General features: G+C 54.6%; 1 protein-coding gene across 1 annotated transcript; it reads left to right on the top strand.

Moving 5' to 3' along the window:
- Positions 1-1658: 1658 nt before the first annotated feature.
- LOC120852196 (vesicle-trafficking protein SEC22b-like) lies at positions 1659-3096 on the top strand. Its single transcript, XM_040225619.1, has one exon. It carries the CDS (start codon positions 1791-1793, stop codon positions 2436-2438), a length of 648 nt encoding a protein of 215 aa, XP_040081553.1. The 5' UTR covers positions 1659-1790; the 3' UTR covers positions 2439-3096.
- Positions 3097-18624: the final 15528 nt, after the last annotated feature.

Raw genomic sequence — 18624 nt, 5'->3', positions numbered from 1 at the left:
AATGACCTGGGGAGTTCCTCTTTTGGTATCCTATCATTTTGCCTTTTCTTACTGTTCATGGGGTTCTCAAGGCAAGAATACTGAAGTGGCTTGCCACTCCCTTCTCCAGTGGACCACATTCTGTCAGGCCTCTCCACCATGACCCACCCGTCCTGGGTTGCCCCGCAGGCATGGCTTGGTTTCATTGAGTTAGACAAGGCTGTGGTCCTAGTGTGATTAGATTGACTACTTTTCTGTGAGTATGGTTTCAGTGTGTCTGCCCTCTGATGCCCTCTTGCAACACTTACCATCTTACTTGGGTTTTTCTTACCTTGGCGTGGGGTATCTCTTCACGGCTGCTCCAGCAAAGCACAGCTGCTGCTCCTTACCTTGGAAGAGGGGTATCTCCTTACCACCACCCTTCCTGACCTTCCATGGAAAAGAAATGCAAAAAAGCAAAATGGCTGTCTGGGGAGGCCTTACAAATAGCTGTGAAAAGAAGAGAGGCGAAAAGGAAAGATATAAGCATCTGAATGCAGAGCTCCAAAGAATAGCAAGAAGAGATAAGAAAGCCTCCTTCAGCGATCAATGCAAACAAATAGAGGAAAACAACAGAATGGGAAAGACTAGAGATCTCTTCAAGAAAATTAGAGATACCAAGGGAACATTTCATGCAAAGATGGGCTCAATAAAGGACAGAAATGGTATGGACCTAACAGAAGCAGAAGATATTAAGAAGAGGTGGCAAGAATACACAGAAGAACTATACAAAAAAGATCTTCACGACCCAGATAATCATGATGATGTGATCACTCATCTAGAACCAGACATCTTGGAATGTGAAGTCAAGTGGGCCTTAGAAAGCATCACTACGAACAAAGCTAGTGGAGGTGACGGAATTCCAGTTGAGCTGTTTCAAATCCTGAAAGATGATGCTGTGAAAGTGCTGCACTCAATATGCCAGCAAATTTGGAAAACTCAGCAGTGGCCACAGGACTGGAAAAGGTCAGTTTTCATTCCAATCCCAAAGAAAGGCAATGCAAAAGAATGCTCAAACTACCACACAATTGCACTCATCTCACATGCTAGTAAAGTAATGCTCAAAATTCTCCAAGCCAGGCTTCAGCAATACGTGAACCGTCAACTCCCTGATGTTCAAGCTGGTTTTAGAAAAGGCAGAGGAACCAGAGATCAAATTGCCAACATGTGCTGGATCATGGAAAAAGCAAGAGAGTTCCAGAAAAACATCTATTTCTGCTTTATTGACTATGCCAAAGCCTTTGACTGTGTGGATCACAATAAACTGTGGAAAATTCTGAAAGAGATGTGAATAGCATACCACCTAACCTGCCTCTTGAGAAATCTGTATGCAGGTCAGGAAGCAACAGTTAGAACTGGACATGGAACAACAGACTGGTTCCAAATAGGAAAAGGAGTCCGTCAAGGCTGTATATTGTCACCCTGCTTATTTAACTTCTATGCAGAGTACATCATGAGAAACGCTGGACTGGAAGAAGCACAAGCTGGAATCAAGATTGCCGGGAGAAAAATCAATAACCTCAGATATGCAGATGACACCACCCTTATGGCAGAAATTGAAGAGGAGCTAAAAAGCCTCTTGATGAAAGTGAAAGAAGAGAGTGAAAAAGTTGGCTTAAAGCTCATCATTGATTGACCTCAGCGGGAAGCGGAGACGCGAGTAGCTGGGTCTTCGGCAGCTGAGGCAGAGGTTTAACTGTTGTCCCGGCGGAGCAAGTCAAGACACATCTACGGCCGTCTGGGCCAGTGTTGGGTCTCCGTTGCCTGTAAAGATGGTGTTGCTCACGATGATCGCCCGAGTGGCGGATGGGCTCCCGTTGGCCGCCTCGATGCAGGAGGACGAACAGTCTGGCCGGTACCTTCAACAGTACCAGAGTCAGGCTAAGCAGCTCTTTCGAAAGTTGAATGAACAGTCCCCTACCAGATGCACCTTGGAAGCTGGTGCCATGACTTTTCATTACATTATTGAACAGGGAGTGTGTTATTTGGTTCTGTGTGAAGCTGCCTTCCCTAAGAAGCTGGCTTTTGCCTACCTAGAAGATTTACACTCAGAATTTGATGAACAGCATGGGAAGAAGGTGCCAACTGTGTCTAGACCCTACTCCTTTATTGAGTTTGATACCTACATTCAGAAAACCAAGAAGCTTTACATTGACAGTCGTGCTCGGAGAAACCTAGGCTCCATCAACACTGAACTGCAAGATGTGCAGAGAATCATGGTTGCGAATATTGAAGAAGTGTTACAACGGGGAGAAGCACTCTCAGCATTGGATTCGAAGGCTAACAATTTGTCCAGTCTGTCCAAGAAATACCGCCAGGATGCGAAGTACTTGAACATGCGTTCCACTTACGCCAAACTTGCAGCAGTAGCTGTATTTTTCATCATGTTAATAGTGTATGTGCGCTTCTGGTGGCTGTGAAGTAGTGAATCCAGTCACTGGCAAGGGAGAACCCAGCACCCGGCAGCTGTATGTTTTCAGGAAGCTGAGCGCACAGAGATGTGTATTAGAATCCAAGTGGAACTTCTGCCTCTAAAGACCTTGCAAGAAAAGACATGGCCTGAAAAGGAAAGGTTACACCTCATTTAATGAAGCTTAGCCCTATGTAGAAAGCGTCTTTCCCGGGCAGAGGCTTTCTCTGGGTGCTAAGCCATATACATTAGGGAACAGTAGATTGTTTTATTTGTTTTTTTCCCCTCCCAGTGTTTTACATTTTTCAAACAGCACTGACTGGGGCATTCTCATTCTCTAATGGAGCCGTCAGTGAGATTTGGCTTAACCAACCTATGCTAGCAAGTCTGAAATCCCTTCAGAGAAGGCAGCCCTTCAGGAAGTTTTTTGACTCTGTTTAATCAACATTCCTTTCGTTGGTGACATTTGTGATTTTCAGGAATCTGAGTTGTTTGATGGCCTTTTAAACCAGACTCCAGTATGTGAAGGTTAATTGCTGTGCTGCAAGATACCCTGTCTATTGGCCCCTGTAGGAAGTTAACCTTGTTTTTCATTTATGATAATTTGCTTATTGCACAATTGCTTTAGGGTTAAATGAATTAAATGAATTATATTAAAAAAAAAAAAAGCTCATCATTGAGAAAACGAAGATCATGGCATCTGGTCCCATGACTTCATGGGAAATAGATGGGGAAACAGTGGAAACAGTGTCAGACTTTATTTTTTGGGCTCCAAAATCACTGCAGATGGTGATTGCAGCCATGAAATTAGAAGACGCTTACTCCTTGGAAGAAAAGTTATGACCAACCTAGATAGTATATTCAAAAGCAGAGACATTACTTTGCTGACTAAGGTCCATCTAGTCAAGGCTATGGTTTTTCCTGTGGTCATGTATGGATGTGAGGGTTGGACTGTGAAGAAGGCTGAGCGCCGAAGAATTGATGCTTTTGAACTGTGGTGTTGGAGAAGACTCTTGAGAGTCCCTTGGACTGCAAGGAGATCCAACCAGTCCATTCTGAAGGAGATCAGCCCTGGGATTTCTTTGGAAGGACTGATGCTGAAGCTGAAACTCCAGTACTTTGGCCACCTCATGGGAAGAGTTGACTCATTGGAAAAGACTCTGATGCTGGGAGGGATTGGGGGCAGGAGGAGAAGGGAACGACCGAGGATGAGATGGCTGGATGGCATCACCGACTCGATGGACATGAGTCTGAGTGAACTCCGGGAGTTGGTGATGGACGGGGAGGCCTGGCGTGCTGCGATTCATGGGGTCGCAAAGAGTCGGATGCGACTGAGCGACTGAACTGAACTGAACTGAAGTGAGGTTATCTTGTGGCTACATCACAGTTATGTTACACCTGCCCATCAGCCAAGAGAGGGCTGTGTCGTGGAAGCTGTGTCAGCCAGGAGAAAATAAATGTGTCTGGGGTTCCTGCCACTCCCTGAGTCTTCTTCTAGCCTTTTAGCTCGAGCCTTGCCTTTCCTGGGTTCAGAGAGCAGTGTGAGCCGTGTGAAAGGTGTGAACAGGAAGACAATCGGCGTCATGAACAGCTTTATCCATACCCTGTGTCTCGCCACCTCGCCTGTGCATCCAGAGTGGTCCTGAGGCTGGACGTCTGCCTGGGCGAGGGAGCCCGTTCCGATGAGCACACTGGAGTCGGCAGCAGGGGCTGCACTCACGAGCTCTTCCTTCCCTGTCACCCGTGACATTTCTGAACCAAAGTTCCTTGAAGTGCACCCACCCACTGTCCCTTGGCCCTGCCAGAGCTCATGACTACTTACTATTCACACCAAGAAGGTTTTAGGAGAGGCTGGGTGCTCATCGACCGGGAAGCACAATTATTGTCTCATTAAAGATGGATTACACATGTGGCTGGTCATTATAATGATGACTCTGCTGACACTGTTAATTGGATGATAAACGATTCCACCCTTGCTCCTCTGGGTCAATACCAGAGCTGCTCCGAGAAATGCCGCCAGCCTTTCTCCTCCACCCGAGGGTCATGAGAGAGTCGCGGAAGGGCGCCCAGTGCTCAGCCTACATGTGAGGTCAGCTTGGGGGTCAAAGGCGCCGGGCTGGACGTTTCCAGCCTAATCCATGGGCGCACCCACGGCTGCCAAGAACTCAGTCGACCTTAACTGTCTCCATAAGGAACTTAATTTCAGTTTAATAAGACAGATACTGTGTGTGGTTTAATGATACTTTATCATTAGAAGCAGACTGATGGACGCTGAAGGCCTGAGGCAGCCCCACCAGGTGTGGTGATGCTGGGGTCCTCTTGTTAGAATCAGTCAGCACCCGGGCTGTCGAGGTGTTCACTCATTCATCCATCCATCCACTCATTCATCCCTCACAGGCGGTCAGTGGATGGATGTGGGGAGCAGACACAGCCTGCACCCTCCCTGGCTGTCGATCACAAGGGAAAAGAGGACAATGAACTGAGAACAGCCGTGTAGGGAGAGCCCAGGTACTGTGAGCAGTGGGCGGGGGTGGGGCAGACCTTGCTCTGGAACCCAGGGTGTTCAGCAGAAGTATTTATGGGGAAGGCGGCGCCTCACCTCCCTCCCCCCTCCCCCTGCCTCCTTGAGGGTGAGAGTCTTTAGATGGAGGTCAGCAGGAAGCGGGCAGGAGAGAAGGTCAGCAGTCCTAGGGGTGGCAACTCCAAGGGGTTGGGGAGGCCCTCAGGAGGGGGGTTTGCAGGAAAGCTGGGGGTGGGGGAAGCCAGCAGGCAGGGGAGGATTCAGGCTCCCAGAGCTCCAGACCCTGAGCTGTCAGAGGAAGTGGGAAATTCCAGCCAGGGGTGTTGAGGACTGTAAATGTTGGAAGGAGGTGCTCCAAGCCCAGGAGGCCCCCCGGGAGTCCCTTGCAGCCTCCCCGGGGGCCTTGCTCCCAACAGCCCACTGCAGAGTCTTCATTGCCTCTGTACAGAAGGTGAATGTCTGATTTGTTACAATTGACAAGTAGAAGCCGGTAAACTCACGGCCCACTTTCCGCCCATTAGGCCGGCGGGATGCCTGCTGGTCCCGTGCAGCATCGGCAAACACAGCTGTGAGCTCCAGGGAGCCCTTGCCCCTGAGCCGGGGTAGGGGGGCCCCCCCCCGGGGGGGTGCCAGGGGCTCCGCACAGGGCAGGGCGCTGCTCGCAGTTAGAACCACATCACTCCTCTGCTCTGGGGACACCGGCGAATGTGGGGACAAGTCTGGCCCCTGTGTTCTGCTGAAATTCAGGCCTCATTTCCGGCTTCTAGCCACTGAGTTCTTGCCCCCCAAACAACTTGCTCCTTTGGAAGTACACTTCTGAGATTGAATAAGAGTGAAGGTATAGAACAGAGGGTTGTCCCAACTGTGTCTCTCTTTCCCCCACTTCTTTTGTGGTGAAGGAAGCAGAATTTAGCACTGTGATAAATTAAAATATTGAGAAGGCAGAAATGAGAAAAAATGATTTTATCTTCCCAGCAGCCTTTCCTCCCTTGATTGACCAAGTGATGTGAGGACCTGAGCAGCCTGGACGTGCTGAGGCTGAGAGCTGAGGGTGGTGAGAGTGTGTCCAGCAGGTGGGCCGCGCCTCCCACTCCAGTCCGCGTCCTGCGAGCTGTCAGCAGCTGCCCACGCCAGGCTGCCTCCTGCCCATGGACACGCTTTTTATAAATGGAAGGAGCTGTTCTCTTTCTCCTGGTGGGGGCGAAATCCTGAGAGGAGCGCAGGCGCCTGGAGGCAATCATGTTTCCCCAGCAGGGATGAGCCGGGCCAGGTCGCTCATTCAAGGTCAGGGGCAGAGTTGGCAAAGCTGAGGAGCGCTTTAGCCCCTTTTAAAATTGATGACGATGCAGGCCTAATGTGCAGAGGGCCTCTGGAGCTGCCTGGGGGGTGGCTGGAAGCCCTGTCCTCCGCTGGCTCCGAGCTGGGTGGCTCTGCTGTGTTGCCTTCCCTCCCTCCTGTCCCCAGGCAGCTCTGAGGCAGGCTGTGCCACTCAGTCTTCGAGTCCAGGAACCCGAGTCTCAAGACGACCATCAGCTGCCCAGTGCCTCCCCCTACCCCGGAGGCTTGGTCACCAGGCTGCATGGCTGTATCTTCCTCCCAAGGTGACCGGTCCCCCTGGGCTGAGCTGTCCTTCACCTTGACCCCTTTCCTCCCCATCCAGGCCTGGGCAGCACCTGGAGGCATCTTTGCTGCCTTCCCCAGGGTGCGTCTGGCTCCCTAGCCATCCCCTGGGCCCTCCTTCACAGGGCATCTTCAGAGCCCACGGAGCTGCCTGCAGCTTCCCGTCGCAGAGGACAAGATGGATCAGGATGTGAAAGGATGTCCGGTGCCCCGGGCAGTGACCGGCCCAGACCGCAGCGGCGCTGCCCACCTAGTTCTGAGCCCTCAGGGCCGTGACGGTTAAGTGCAGGGCAGGCCGAGCAGGCTCCAGACCACCAGGAGTCCTTCCGGTGCTTTTCTCTGCCTCCTCCTCCCTCCAACTGACCCTGTGAGTCAGGCGAGGTGTGGCCACCCTCACGCACGAAAGGCCCTCAAGGGAAATGAGTCTGGGAAAGTGGTTCTTACCGCCGCTCTGGCCTTAGACCACTAAGTACCTGCTCAGCCCATCATGGAGCATGGGGCCCAGCCCTGAGTGGTCTTTCCGGGAAGGCCCGTTAGCAGGTGGGGACCCTGCAGGAACAGGGCGGCCGCCCCGTCCAGCTCTGTTAATTGTTTTCAAAGTCCCCAGACCATTTGCACTAGCTCTTCCCATCAACCAGTGAGACGGTTTCCGCCCACTAAAGACACAGGGAAACAGTCTGCATCCCAGGAGTCAGCGGGGGAGGGCTAGGATGAGGGGGCGGCGTGGGCAGAGCCTGAGCCTGGGGAGGCTGCCCGGCACCTCAGAGGGCGACCCGGGAGCCAGCACGCGGAGCTGTCACGCCCCCGCTTCTCTCCCTGCTCATGTGGGCTCTTGTGCCAACACACTTGCTCAGATACTTTGTGTGTGTGCTCAGTGTGTCTGACTCTCTGTGACCCCGTGAACTGTAGCCCACCAGGCTCCTCTGTCCATGGGATTCTCCAGGCAAGAGTACTCGAGTGGAGTGCCATTTCCTTCTCCAAGGGATCTTCCCCACCCAGGGATCAGAGCCACGCCTCCTGCATTGGCAGGCGGATTCTTTACCCCTGAACCATCTGAGAAGTCTTATGTACTTTATTCCCCCCAGTTTCAAAGGTCGCACAAATTAATCCTACAGTCTTTTCTCTGCCCATCCCACAAGGATGTGTGCGGGTTCTCAGGGGGCTTGGGGCAGATGTGTCCCGGCGTTCCGAGAATCAATGGTTGTGATGTTTCAGCTGGCTTTGTCCAGACAGAGGGCCTTGGAGGAGGATGGCTGGAGCACTGGGGGCTCCCTGGGGGAGGACAGAGAGGCAGGTCTGGGGCCACCTTTCTGCCCCGAGAGGCCCTGAGAAACCGTGGTTGGGGTTCACACCCAGGTGGTCAGTTACTGCAGTCAGGGCCCCCCTGGCCTCAGCTGACTTCCTGAGTCCAGCCAGGGGGCTGTCAGACTCAGCTCTGAGTGGACACAGAAGGGAGATAGCAGAAGGCAGGCTCAGAGACTTAGCCCTTTGTTTTGCAAAGATGGTGTGTTAGTCGGGTAACAAATTACCCCCAAGCAGAGAAGCTTAATTGACAGACATCTCATCTCGCGGTGTCAGTGGGTCAGGAACTCAGGAGCCGCCCGGATGAGAGCTTCTGCCTCCCGTTTCTCTCGAGTCGGCTGTCAAGGTGTCTGTGGGGCAGCCCCACAGGAAGGCCAGAGCAGGGCTGCAGAAGGTCCCTGCAAGATGGCACGCCATACGGCGTGGGCACCTCTGAGGGCTGTTTAGGTGACTCACTGCAGGGCCAGCGCCTTCCCCCGGCAGACGGTCCAGGAGAGGAAGCTGGGAGGAGGGTCGGCTCCCCTTCCGAGCAGCTCTCAGGAGTCACTCCCAGTCGCGTCCTCCACACTTCTTAGAAACAGCCGCTGAGACCGCGCACAGCCCCAGGGAGGCAAAACAAGCCCTGAAGGCACACTTGCCAGAGGAGTTGTAGGCATCTCTGCCAACTTTTGTGAAAATCTCTCCGTATTCCTCCGTGACTATGTGTACCAAAGGGTATACAGACTTGAATTGTCGGGATCTGGGTGAATTGGATACCTTTGGATGCATCTGTATTGAATCCTGGTCTTGTCATTCAACCGACATCTGTGACTACCAATGCGTGCCACTGGTTTTCTGGGCTGCACAGCGTGTCGTCAAGGTAAGTGTTTATGGGATAATGGATGTTGCCCGAATGCCTAGAGCCACCGTTAAATGTATTTAGCTCATGGTTCACTGGCCATCAACTTGCAGTCCAAGTTTAACTACTTTAGACAGACTTTGGGTGGATATGGTGTCAGAGATGGCTGGCGCTCTCCCTGGGCTCTCTTCTTCCAGGGCACCCGCAGCCTCATTCTCAAGGCATCCTGGGGTTGGGGGTGACCAGGTTCAGGGGTCACCCCATGGGACATGGGGGTGAGGGTGGGTGGGGAAGCACGCATGCAGCCCTGTCTCTCCCTTTCTCTCTACTTGAAAGGCGGGGGCCCCGGATCCTCAAGTGACTGCGTGGGTTTTCTGTTGGGAGAAGGCCCTGGAATTCGGGGGCTGTCCAGTGGAGCCCACCACAGCCTTGTGACCTTGTCCAGGGACCTCTGGAGATGTCCTCCAGGGGGCTGGGGGCTGGGTCAAAGGACACGGGCATTTTAAATGCCGATATGTGGCATCGCTGCCTGCCACGAGGCACTCGCCCTGCTGGGGCCTCTCTGGGGCCTGGCCGCCAGTCCTGCCAGCTCCATCAGGAGGCCGGGAGGCCACCAGGGGTGTTCACTAGGGCTTGGGACTTACCCTGCTCTCAGGTCTCACCCCCTCTGTCGTGGACGGTGGAGTGCCCGAGTGGACAGACTGGCTCAGCCCGGCATCCGTCCAGGAATGTGGTTTTGAGGAAATGAGTGTTCAAAGAGCCCGCCTGTGTGAGTCCTGGAGGGGGGTGCAGGGCGCTGCAGAGCAGGTGGGCCCGGCCTGGCTCTGACCTTGCTGCGGTAGGTGCCCCGCGCTCCGTGCTGTGTTCCGTGGATGCCGAGCTCCTGAGGGCAGCTCCTCTCTTGGCCCAGCTGAGCACACAGTAGGCGTAGGTGCAGTTCATCGCGTGAGTGAGTGAAAACCAGAAGGGCTGAGGGAAACGTGAGGGTCCGAGCGGCCGCCCTGGAGCTGATGTGTTGTGGCCCTAAGCCAGCGCCTCAGAGAGTGGCCGTGTCAGGAGACAAGGTCTTTGCAGAGGAGCTCACGTTACTGTGAGGCCATCAGGGTGGGGCCTAACCCAATATGTTGCTATTTAGTCAGTAAGCTGTGTCCGACTCTTTAGCCATGGCGTGGGCTCCAGCCCACCGGGCTCCTCTGTGCACAGGGTTTTCCGCATGACCAGTGCTCTTATAAAACGGGGACATGTGGACACAGACAGGCACAGAGGCGTTCGCGTGAGGGCACGGGGAGAGGGCAGCCTCAGAGGGAGCCGGCCCTGCAGACACCCCGATCTTGACCCCCCTGCCTGCAGAGGGTGTATTTTGAGCTGCCTGGTCTATGCACAGCGGCTGAGCAAACCGACATGGAGGCTTTGTGGAAAGTGCTGGCTGGCAGCCTGGCTGAAGGGGGGCCTAACCCTCCAAGCAGGTTGGGGCCAGGTGTCCCCAAGGTCTGAGGAGGTGTCTGTCACCGGTCCCAGTAAATGCGCCTCCGGGCCACCCCCACCCGCCATGCTCAGCGCCCCGTCATGCTGTGCGGCCTCCCAGCTGCAGCTCCAGGCTCACCGTTCCTAGGTCGTTTCTGAAACCTGCTGATTTGGCCTCATTACCTGCTCCGGGTCTCACTGCCGGCGGTTTTGTTTCCACTCTGGCTTGTCAGCACATTTCATTTCCACGGCAAGAACTGGGTCTTGGATGGCCAATTATTCCCCATTTAGAATCGTTCTCTTCAGCACAAAGAACCTCACACAGAAGGTTCTTCATTTTATTTCAGGCAACTCAGACAGCAGTTATGCCCTTGATGAGTTACTGGGGAGAGGGCGAGCAGGTGTGAGCGTGAGTGTGTGCGTGTGTGCCCCTGTGCTCAGGGCTGCTCTCCTGTCCACTGTCAGTTACTGTCACACTTTGGAGCTAAAGACACCAGACTGTGGGCTGAAGCTGAGCCGGACACCTCTGCAGGACGGAGCGTCAGTGCCCTAGCTTCCCTGGGCCTCGGTTTCCCCTCCACGCACGGGGATCTCGGGGACCACATCTCAGGAGCAGAAAGTGGTGGCACAGGGCCCAGGTACCAGAGGCCCAGCAGTAGTCATGATCAGCCAGCCCTGGCAGGCTTGTCCCTCCCGACAAGCCCATGAGGCGGGTGGAAGACGTGTAGCTAATCAACCCATTATACAGAGGAGAGAAGTGAGGCTCAGAAACACCGAGGGATGTGTGCCTAGCTGGGACTCAAATGCAGGCTTCTGATCCCAAACATGCTTCCTTGCAGGGCTGGCAGGACACGTCCTCTGCCTCAGGGGCTGGAGGTACCCAGCTGGTAAGTGCTGCCCCAAAAGCCAGGTGCCTAATACAAATATGCGTTTGCGTGGGAGATGCTTTCTTCCTGGCCTTTCAAATAACCACAGCTAATAGTCACCCTTATGCTCTGAGCAAGTTAAAGAAGAGATTCTTTAAGGGCATTTATTTGCCTCTGTGGCCTTTAAAAAGCATAATTAAAGTTTATGTCTCTGGCTGGGAGGGTGGACCTCCCATTTATCATAAAGTCACGGCTGCAGGGGTCAAAAGGAGGGGCGCCTGGGGACCCGCTGATTGTCAGGCTTCTGGGAGGGGCTCTGCGCCGGGGAGCCCCGCGGACGAGACCTCGCCGGCAAACCCATCCATGTTCCGCGCGGCCACGTGTGCAGCGGGCGCGCCCTGGGCACTCCCACCTCCTGGGGTCAAGCCCGCCCTGTGGGGGGCGGGGTCGAGACAGGCAGGGGCCGGGTGAGGGCCCTCGGGGGCGGAGCTGCAGGGACACCTGTGCTGCTGACCACTTGAACAGGACCCAGGCCTCGGGCCCCCAGAGCGGCCGGGGTACTCTTGTGAGGAAGCCTGGAAAGAGTTCCAGTCCCCGTCCTGAGAGTGCGTCCATCAACACTGCTGGGAGCGTCGCAGGCCTCCGTCTGCTTCCCGGAACAATCTGAGCTTTATTGAGGTGCAACTGATACCCCAACACAGGCACGCTTAAATGTATATATCTTTTTTCCCCTGTGCCATTAAATTTTTTTTCTTTAGATTTTATTGGACTGTGGTTGATTTACAATGCTGTGTTAGTTTCAGGCGCGTAGCTTAGAGACTCAGGTATGCGAGCACACACACCCATTCATTTTCAGGTGCCGTTCGCGTCCAGGTTATCACAGAACATTGAGCAGAGCTCCCTGCTACACAGTAGGCCCTTGCTGGTTAGCAAACACGGACGGGTTTGCTGCGAGGTGCCGGGGTCCAGCCCCGGTGGATCCAGGGTGATTCGAAGGTGGGGACGGAGTCGGCGTCTTTGGAAAAATACATATTTAATTACAGATATATAGAGAGATTAGAAACGGATAGTGTAGTAGGAGATAGTGTAGTGGGGAAAAGGAGGCTAAATTCAGCCAGAGAAACAAGAGCAAGAAAGAAGCGACATGGTGGAATCAGTCTTTCTGGAAACTGATCCAATTTCTTTATTTTGGGGTTTACTTATATACCTTTTGTTACACATAGGGATGAATACAGAGTCACATGGGGGGTCTTAGGGATATTACATCGTCTTCTGGCCATGAGTGAGACCTGCTGACATTCTATGATCCTTTCTTTCTGATAACCAAAAACCTTATTTCTTCCAAGGGTGTTTTTTCTTAAACCAGGCACCACCCTCCAGATAAAGTTGCATTCCTATAGGGTGAGGGTGTAGTGAGTTACAATCAAGAAAGGAATTTATTTAACCCAAGGTTAACAGGATTAATCTTAAAGGTTAATACTTATTTCACCTATATGTTTAAAGGTTAATACTTATTACTCCTATATGTTAGTTATATTCATTATAAGGGCAGGGAATATGGAGATTTAGCAGCAAACATCAGCCCAACAAATGAAAATCCTTTCACCAATGCTCCCCTTAAGATCTATCTAGTCTTAAGATAGTGATAAAGTTATTTTTACATAACAAAGACACAGTGATTTATAACAAAGTACAGTGATCTATTACAAAAGAGAAAATTCATTAACTCAGAAAGTCCAGTATTGCTAACATCAAAAACTACTATATTTCCTTTTCTATATTCCAAATACATTGATTAATATATTCCCAGGTGCCTAAGGATATGGAGGCCTGGTGGCAATCATTGACTCAATGAAAAGAAAAAGCCCTATGCTAATGAAGACTCTCAAAATACTCCGAAACTCTCTGTGCTGTTTATGGTTGAGAGGTAGTAAATAATCATGTGTGTAGTGGCAGGAGTATGGATAATCCTGTCACACAAGCTAGTCTGTCAGCAGAGAGGTCTGACCTGAAACACCCAGGGTAGGGAATTAGCAGCAATTATTGGCACAACAAATGAAAAACCCTTCACCAATATAATTCCTAACCAACCTACTATACTAATAATTTCTAACTCCCCAAAAGAATTTGCCTTTAGTAAGTCTAAAACATCTCGTGCCTCTCAGGTTGGGAGGCTGTAAACAATCACATGTGGCCGGATGAACCTATACAGGAGGGCTAGATACCCTTCAGAGGAGTCCGTAAGCTGAAACACTCTTGTCACACCCAGGAATTTTTATTGCCTTGGGTTTACTCCTTCTCCGAGAGAAATGGTTATGGGGGAGAGCATAAAACAGACTCTGGTTTTGGGGTAGATGCTCGGGAACAGGGGGTTTCCTGAGGCTTGATCACGCCTTTGCGTATGCCAAGCCTCTTTCCTCATGACCTTTGCCATGGGCGGAGTTCCTCACGCTGGCCCCCAACATCGAGGTCTCGTCCGCAGGGCTCCCCTGGCACAGAGCCCCTCCCGGGGAGCCTGACAATCAGCAGGTCCCCAGGCCGGAGGAGCAGAGAGGGGAGAACCCCTCCTCTGGACCACTCCAGCCGTGACTTTATGGTTGTCTCTCTTCTATGTAGTCGTGGGTGTGTCTTAATGACATCTTGTTGAGTTTGGACACAGGCACACACTCATGGTACCTTCTCAACCCCAGTGCTAACCGCACCCATCACCTCCCAAAGCTTCCTGGTGTCCTTCTGTTCCCCTTGTAAGAACACAACCTGAGGTCCGTTCTATGCACCTGTTTTAAAGGGGGTGGTTTTCTCTTGGGAGGTTGGTGTCATCTTGGACAGCAAAGCCCTAGAACTCACCTTGCACCCAGAGAGACTGCACCTGTGGACCTCCATTTCCATTGGCTCCGGCAGGAGCGCAGCTGCTGTGAAGTGGACAAGGGCTGACGGAGCCCCTCCTGTGAGCTGAGCCCCTGGGACACGGAGAAGACCCAACCCTGCCCCCTGCCCTCGGGTGCCGACAGCCTGGCCGGGAAGGTCAGAGTCCCGAGCACGGCCTTAATCACTCACTGTGCGTGTCAACGTGCTGGCGCGGAGGTGGAGGGACGTGAGACAGCGAAGGCCGGGCAGCCTGTGTGTGTGTGTGTGTGTGGTGGTGGGGTGGTGGTGCTGGGGGTCTCTGGGCCCAGCAGGGGCTGAGAGGTGAGCCTCTGGGGTGCAGATTCGGGGGCTGTGGCCCAGATGAGCGCGGCACCCTCAGGAAACCACGCGGGGTCCCAGGGCACCAGGACTTGGACCCAGGAGTCCCTAAGAACCTTGGTCCGTGTCTTTGTCCGTAAGTGCTCATGACTGTGAGCATCTCATGCGAGCTTCAGGGAGGGCTCAGAGAACTGGGAGGCCCAGGCCCCGGTCCCAGCTCAGCCTCCAGCTTCTGGTCGCAGCTGCCTTTGGCCTCAGCTGCCCTCTGTGGGAGCCGGAAGTGGGGGAAGTTAGTTTCCAGGTGGGCCACCTGGAAGGCTCTATCGTTTGATAGCACAGGATTATTTAGACAGAACAGGGCAGCTCAACTGTGAGATCTGGGTGCTTGGGGTGGCATGCGGGCTGATGGCCCAGGGACCACCCCCTTCCCTGGGGCTGGTCGGGGGGCTGCTGGCTGTTTGTCTGCAGCTCTCTGGTCCTGGGGAGCCAGGGAGGCCCTCATGACGCTCCATGCACCTTCCAGGCAGCTTGCCCCTGTATTGCTGTGTGCTGGCCCCAGAAAATCCACGACACCTGCCATCCCAGGCCCAGGGCAGATTTGGGAACCGCGTGTGCCATGCCTGGTGCCCAGGAGCAGAGACCTGCACCATCCTCCCGGCCGAGCCTCTCGCCCATGTCCTTTTATGCAAGCAGCTTTGACAGAAGCCATCGCTGTTTCTGCAGAGCAGCTGGGCTGCATCACCCTCCCTGGGGACGAAGGTCATGGCGCCCTTGTCTGTTCATCACGGCTCTGCAGAAAGGGCCTAATTACTCATTAAAAGCTGGGTTGGAGCCCTGGCCCTCCAGCTGCACAGGCCTTAATTACACCTCTCCCCGCACGTCCCGGAGAGCAGGGCCTGAGAGGGGACGGTCGTTGGTTCTTAATTGGCTTCATGTGCTCAGCCTGAGCCGTCCCTCTCCCTGGACTCCCAGAGACTCCGGAAAACCCTGGGAGCTTTTCCTGCCCTCTCCCTGGGCCACGTCCAGAACCGGGCATCGGGGCCTCTTCCTCCCACGTGCTGCTCACTTCCTCCCAAGGAAGCGGCTGTGACTGGACCGCCTGGCTCGGGCCTGGCCGCAGGGGGCACGCTCCTTCCCAGGGCCCCACCCGCTGTCTTTGCCTGGGTATCCCCGCCGGTGTCCTTGGGCCGTCTGCCTCAGAATTGCCCTTGCTGGTCACATAGCTGGTCACCAGACCCCTCGAAGTCATCCCCAGAGAATGAGTGTCTCAGAGGATCAGAAAAGGGGGTTTTCCAGGCTCTGGTGTGAGCAGTGAAAGAGGCACACTCCCTCCTGGGTCAGCTGGAGAGAGGGCGGCTCTTCCCGCACCGTGTCCCCACCATCGGGCTCGAGAGGTGGAGTGTTTCCTGCTGAATCAGTAAGCAAAGGTGTCACGGCCATCAGCGATTGCAGTCCTCCAATGTGAGCCCTAAGGGCGCGCAGGAAGGAGAGGAATACATGTGATCTGGCAGGTATCAGGTTGCAGCCACTACCAACGGCAAGCCCAAGAAGCTAAAGAATGGGAAGGCACAGGAGACTGGCCCCTTAGCTGAGATGCACAGGAAAGGAACAGATCCAGTGAGCCCAGGCTCCTGCCTCTTCCCAAGCGGAGAAAAGTGCTAAGTTCCCAACTGGAAATACCTGGCTTCCTTTAATTAACAATACTTTTTTGATGTTCAGACTGCCTGTCCTTTGTTGCAAAACTTCCTGGCTCCCCCGCTCCCCTCCTCTGAGCAGTTCTCTCAGTGACGCTTGAGATGCTGCCTCCCAGCCTTAAGCCCTAAAAGTTCCCACTGGATACAATGGAACTCTCAGCCTTCAGGTTGCGTGTATTTTTTCTTTTTCAGTCGACAGGCTGGTTCCAGGCCTGCAGCAGCCTGGCCTTCCTGGCCCTCTCCACCTCTCCATGTCCCCGCCAGCTGCCAGCGTGCGGGCCGGGGTGACACATGCCCGCCTTCAGGCCCTCTGGCACCTGCCTCAGGGACCATCTTGCTGACACCCATCAAAGGGGCCCTCCCTCCCATGAAACCTTGCCCTCTGGGCTGTGTCCACCTCTTTGCTGCCCGTGAAGTGGACTTATGCCCTTAATGAGTCAGGGGGCTTCATCCTCCCTGTGGACTTGACTCTATGTTGCAGCTGCTTGCCTGTCTTACTCACAGTTGGCATTCGCCATCTCAGCGCCAGATCTGTAATGACTCAAGGAAAGGATGAAAGATGCAGGGAACCCTGGCCGGATTCCTGACAACAGGGCAGAGCCAGAGGGGGTGGCTGGTGCTGCACTGGGGCAGGGTAAGTGGCCACAGCCTCCACCCGGAGCCGGAGCTGTGACCGCTGGGGCAGACTTCCTGAGAAGACCCCTGCCAAGTGGAGCTGGGTCAGATCTCTTCTGCGGACCCAGCCACAGATCCCCGGGGGAGCCTGAGGCTGGGGCTCAGGCTCCATCTATCTGGAAGGCCCCGGGGCAGCAGCAGGCCTCTAGAAATGCAATTACCCAGCTCTAAGGTGTCTGCCTTCTTGAGATGCTCAAAGCACCACAGCTAAAGTGGAAAACAGCAACAGTCCCACCCACGGGCAATGCTAACAGCTCAGACGCTTTGGGAGTGGAGGCTTGGGTCACGCATCAGGCAAGGAGCCTCAACAGCGAGGAGGCGGAGGCTGAGTGTGGGGTGGGGAGGCAGGGAGGAACACTCCCCTGGCCGCGTGACCAGGCCTGGCTCATCCAGACACGCACGTGTCGTTCACAGTCACCGAATGCACTCTGCTTCCCGGCTCTGTGTCCCCACTGCTAACCCAAGTTGTGTCGGCAGCAGTTACTTGTCTGTCTCAGTTACATGGGGGCTGGGGTGCAGCCTCTAAGCTGCCCCGTATTCACAGCTTTACATAAACCCCCTTCTCGAGTACAGGCTCACCAGGGACTCACTGTGAATGAACGGATAACTCTGGCACAAGAGCTGGGCCATCACGTCTGAGAGGCCACTTATGAGAAGACACGGACTCTACCTTCTTGGGCTTCCCTGGTGGCTCAGACAGTGAAGAATCTGCCTGCAGTGCAGGAGACATGGGTTCGATCCTTTGGAGCCCTGGCTCCAAGGGATACAAACTGCCCGTCGGAGAAGCTCGCGTGTCGAGAACCTGGCCACTCAGCTGGCAGCCACGTGGGTGAGCGTGTGAGTGTAGCCGAGCAGGGCCCTCTGGATCTCTCTGGGACAGACCCCTCTCCCATATCGTCCACTGCGGCTCCTCTGCAGTGCCCAGCTAACAGCATCTGACGCACGCTTCTGCACTGTTCTACAGATGCTGAAGCCTCCACAGAGTGGGAGGACTTAACGACTTGCTGGCCGTGAGCACACAGCCCCCAGACAGACCGGTGCCTGAGGACCGAAGCCGTGAGCCCCTGAGACACGCCCTGTTACCTCCCCGTCAATAATGGAGAACGTGCAGGAGCCGGCCAGACAGCCTGGGGCCCCGTGCCACACATGGCCTTTAGAGGCCCTGCTGGAACCTTCTGGGGAGTCGGGGTTCAGAGCATGAGCTACCGCCTCGCCTTGCCTGGTGCCTGGACGGGGAAGGCTGCCCTTCCGTCGCCACAGCCTGCTGTCGGCAGCCCGGCTTCCCCACTGTCGGGAGGCCCTCCCCAGTCCAGGCTCCAGACCAGCACTTGCGGGCCCCCGACTGCAGCTCTAGGTGACTTGGGGTAGAGGCCCCCGGCTAAGATACCTCAGATTCCTGTCCTCAGGTATCGGTGAAGCCTCCAAGTTTCAGGAAATGTGTCCCACAGCCCCCACGTGACAGACAAATAACGCTCTCAGGACTGAAGTCACAGGGGGCCGAAGGGGAGTGTGACTCAGCGGGAGGCGGGGGAACAGCCCTGGGGGTGAGGAGATGGCTCTGTGTTCGCTTTGGGCAAGGCTTAGCATGTTTTCAGTTTTACGGAGGTCGTTAGCATCACGTCAGGCGTAAGGCTGGATCCTGCTCTTTCTCGGGCACTGAGACTGTTCAGATGAGCTTGGTGTGGGTCAGGGGTCGACCAGTGTGGATTTGGTGTGTTCCTGGCTTGTCACCTGCCTTACTCACTGCCCTCTCCTGCACAGCCCTGGGCTGGTTTGGTCCCCGAGGGCAGTCGTGGCCTTGGGAGGAAGGCCGGGGCAGCGCCAGGCACAGCCTGTCTCTTCTCTGTGGCCAGCACCTGCCGACTCCTCCTGGGTTCTGGCTCCTGGGCCACGTGTGTGTTCATCTCTCAATCAAAGGTCTCCAGTATCTTCCCAGGGCACCTAGCCTTGAGGCTGGAGGCCGTGGCGGTGAGGCTACCCTTGAGGGTCCACGCATCCCAGTGGTTTCCCGGTGTCCTGCTTCCCCACTG

The sequence above is a fragment of the Oryx dammah genome, unplaced genomic scaffold (genome assembly GCF_014754425.2).
Source record: "Oryx dammah isolate SB20612 unplaced genomic scaffold, SCBI_Odam_1.1 HiC_scaffold_25, whole genome shotgun sequence".
NCBI lineage: Eukaryota > Metazoa > Chordata > Mammalia > Artiodactyla > Bovidae > Oryx > Oryx dammah.
This window is presented reverse-complemented; position numbering and strand designations above follow the sequence as displayed.

Bases quoted from the DNA above. Each gene is read 5' to 3' on its own strand.
- LOC120852196 (XM_040225619.1), top strand. From the start codon at position 1,791: ATGGTGTTGCTCACGATGATCGCCCGAGTGGCGGATGGGCTCCCGTTG.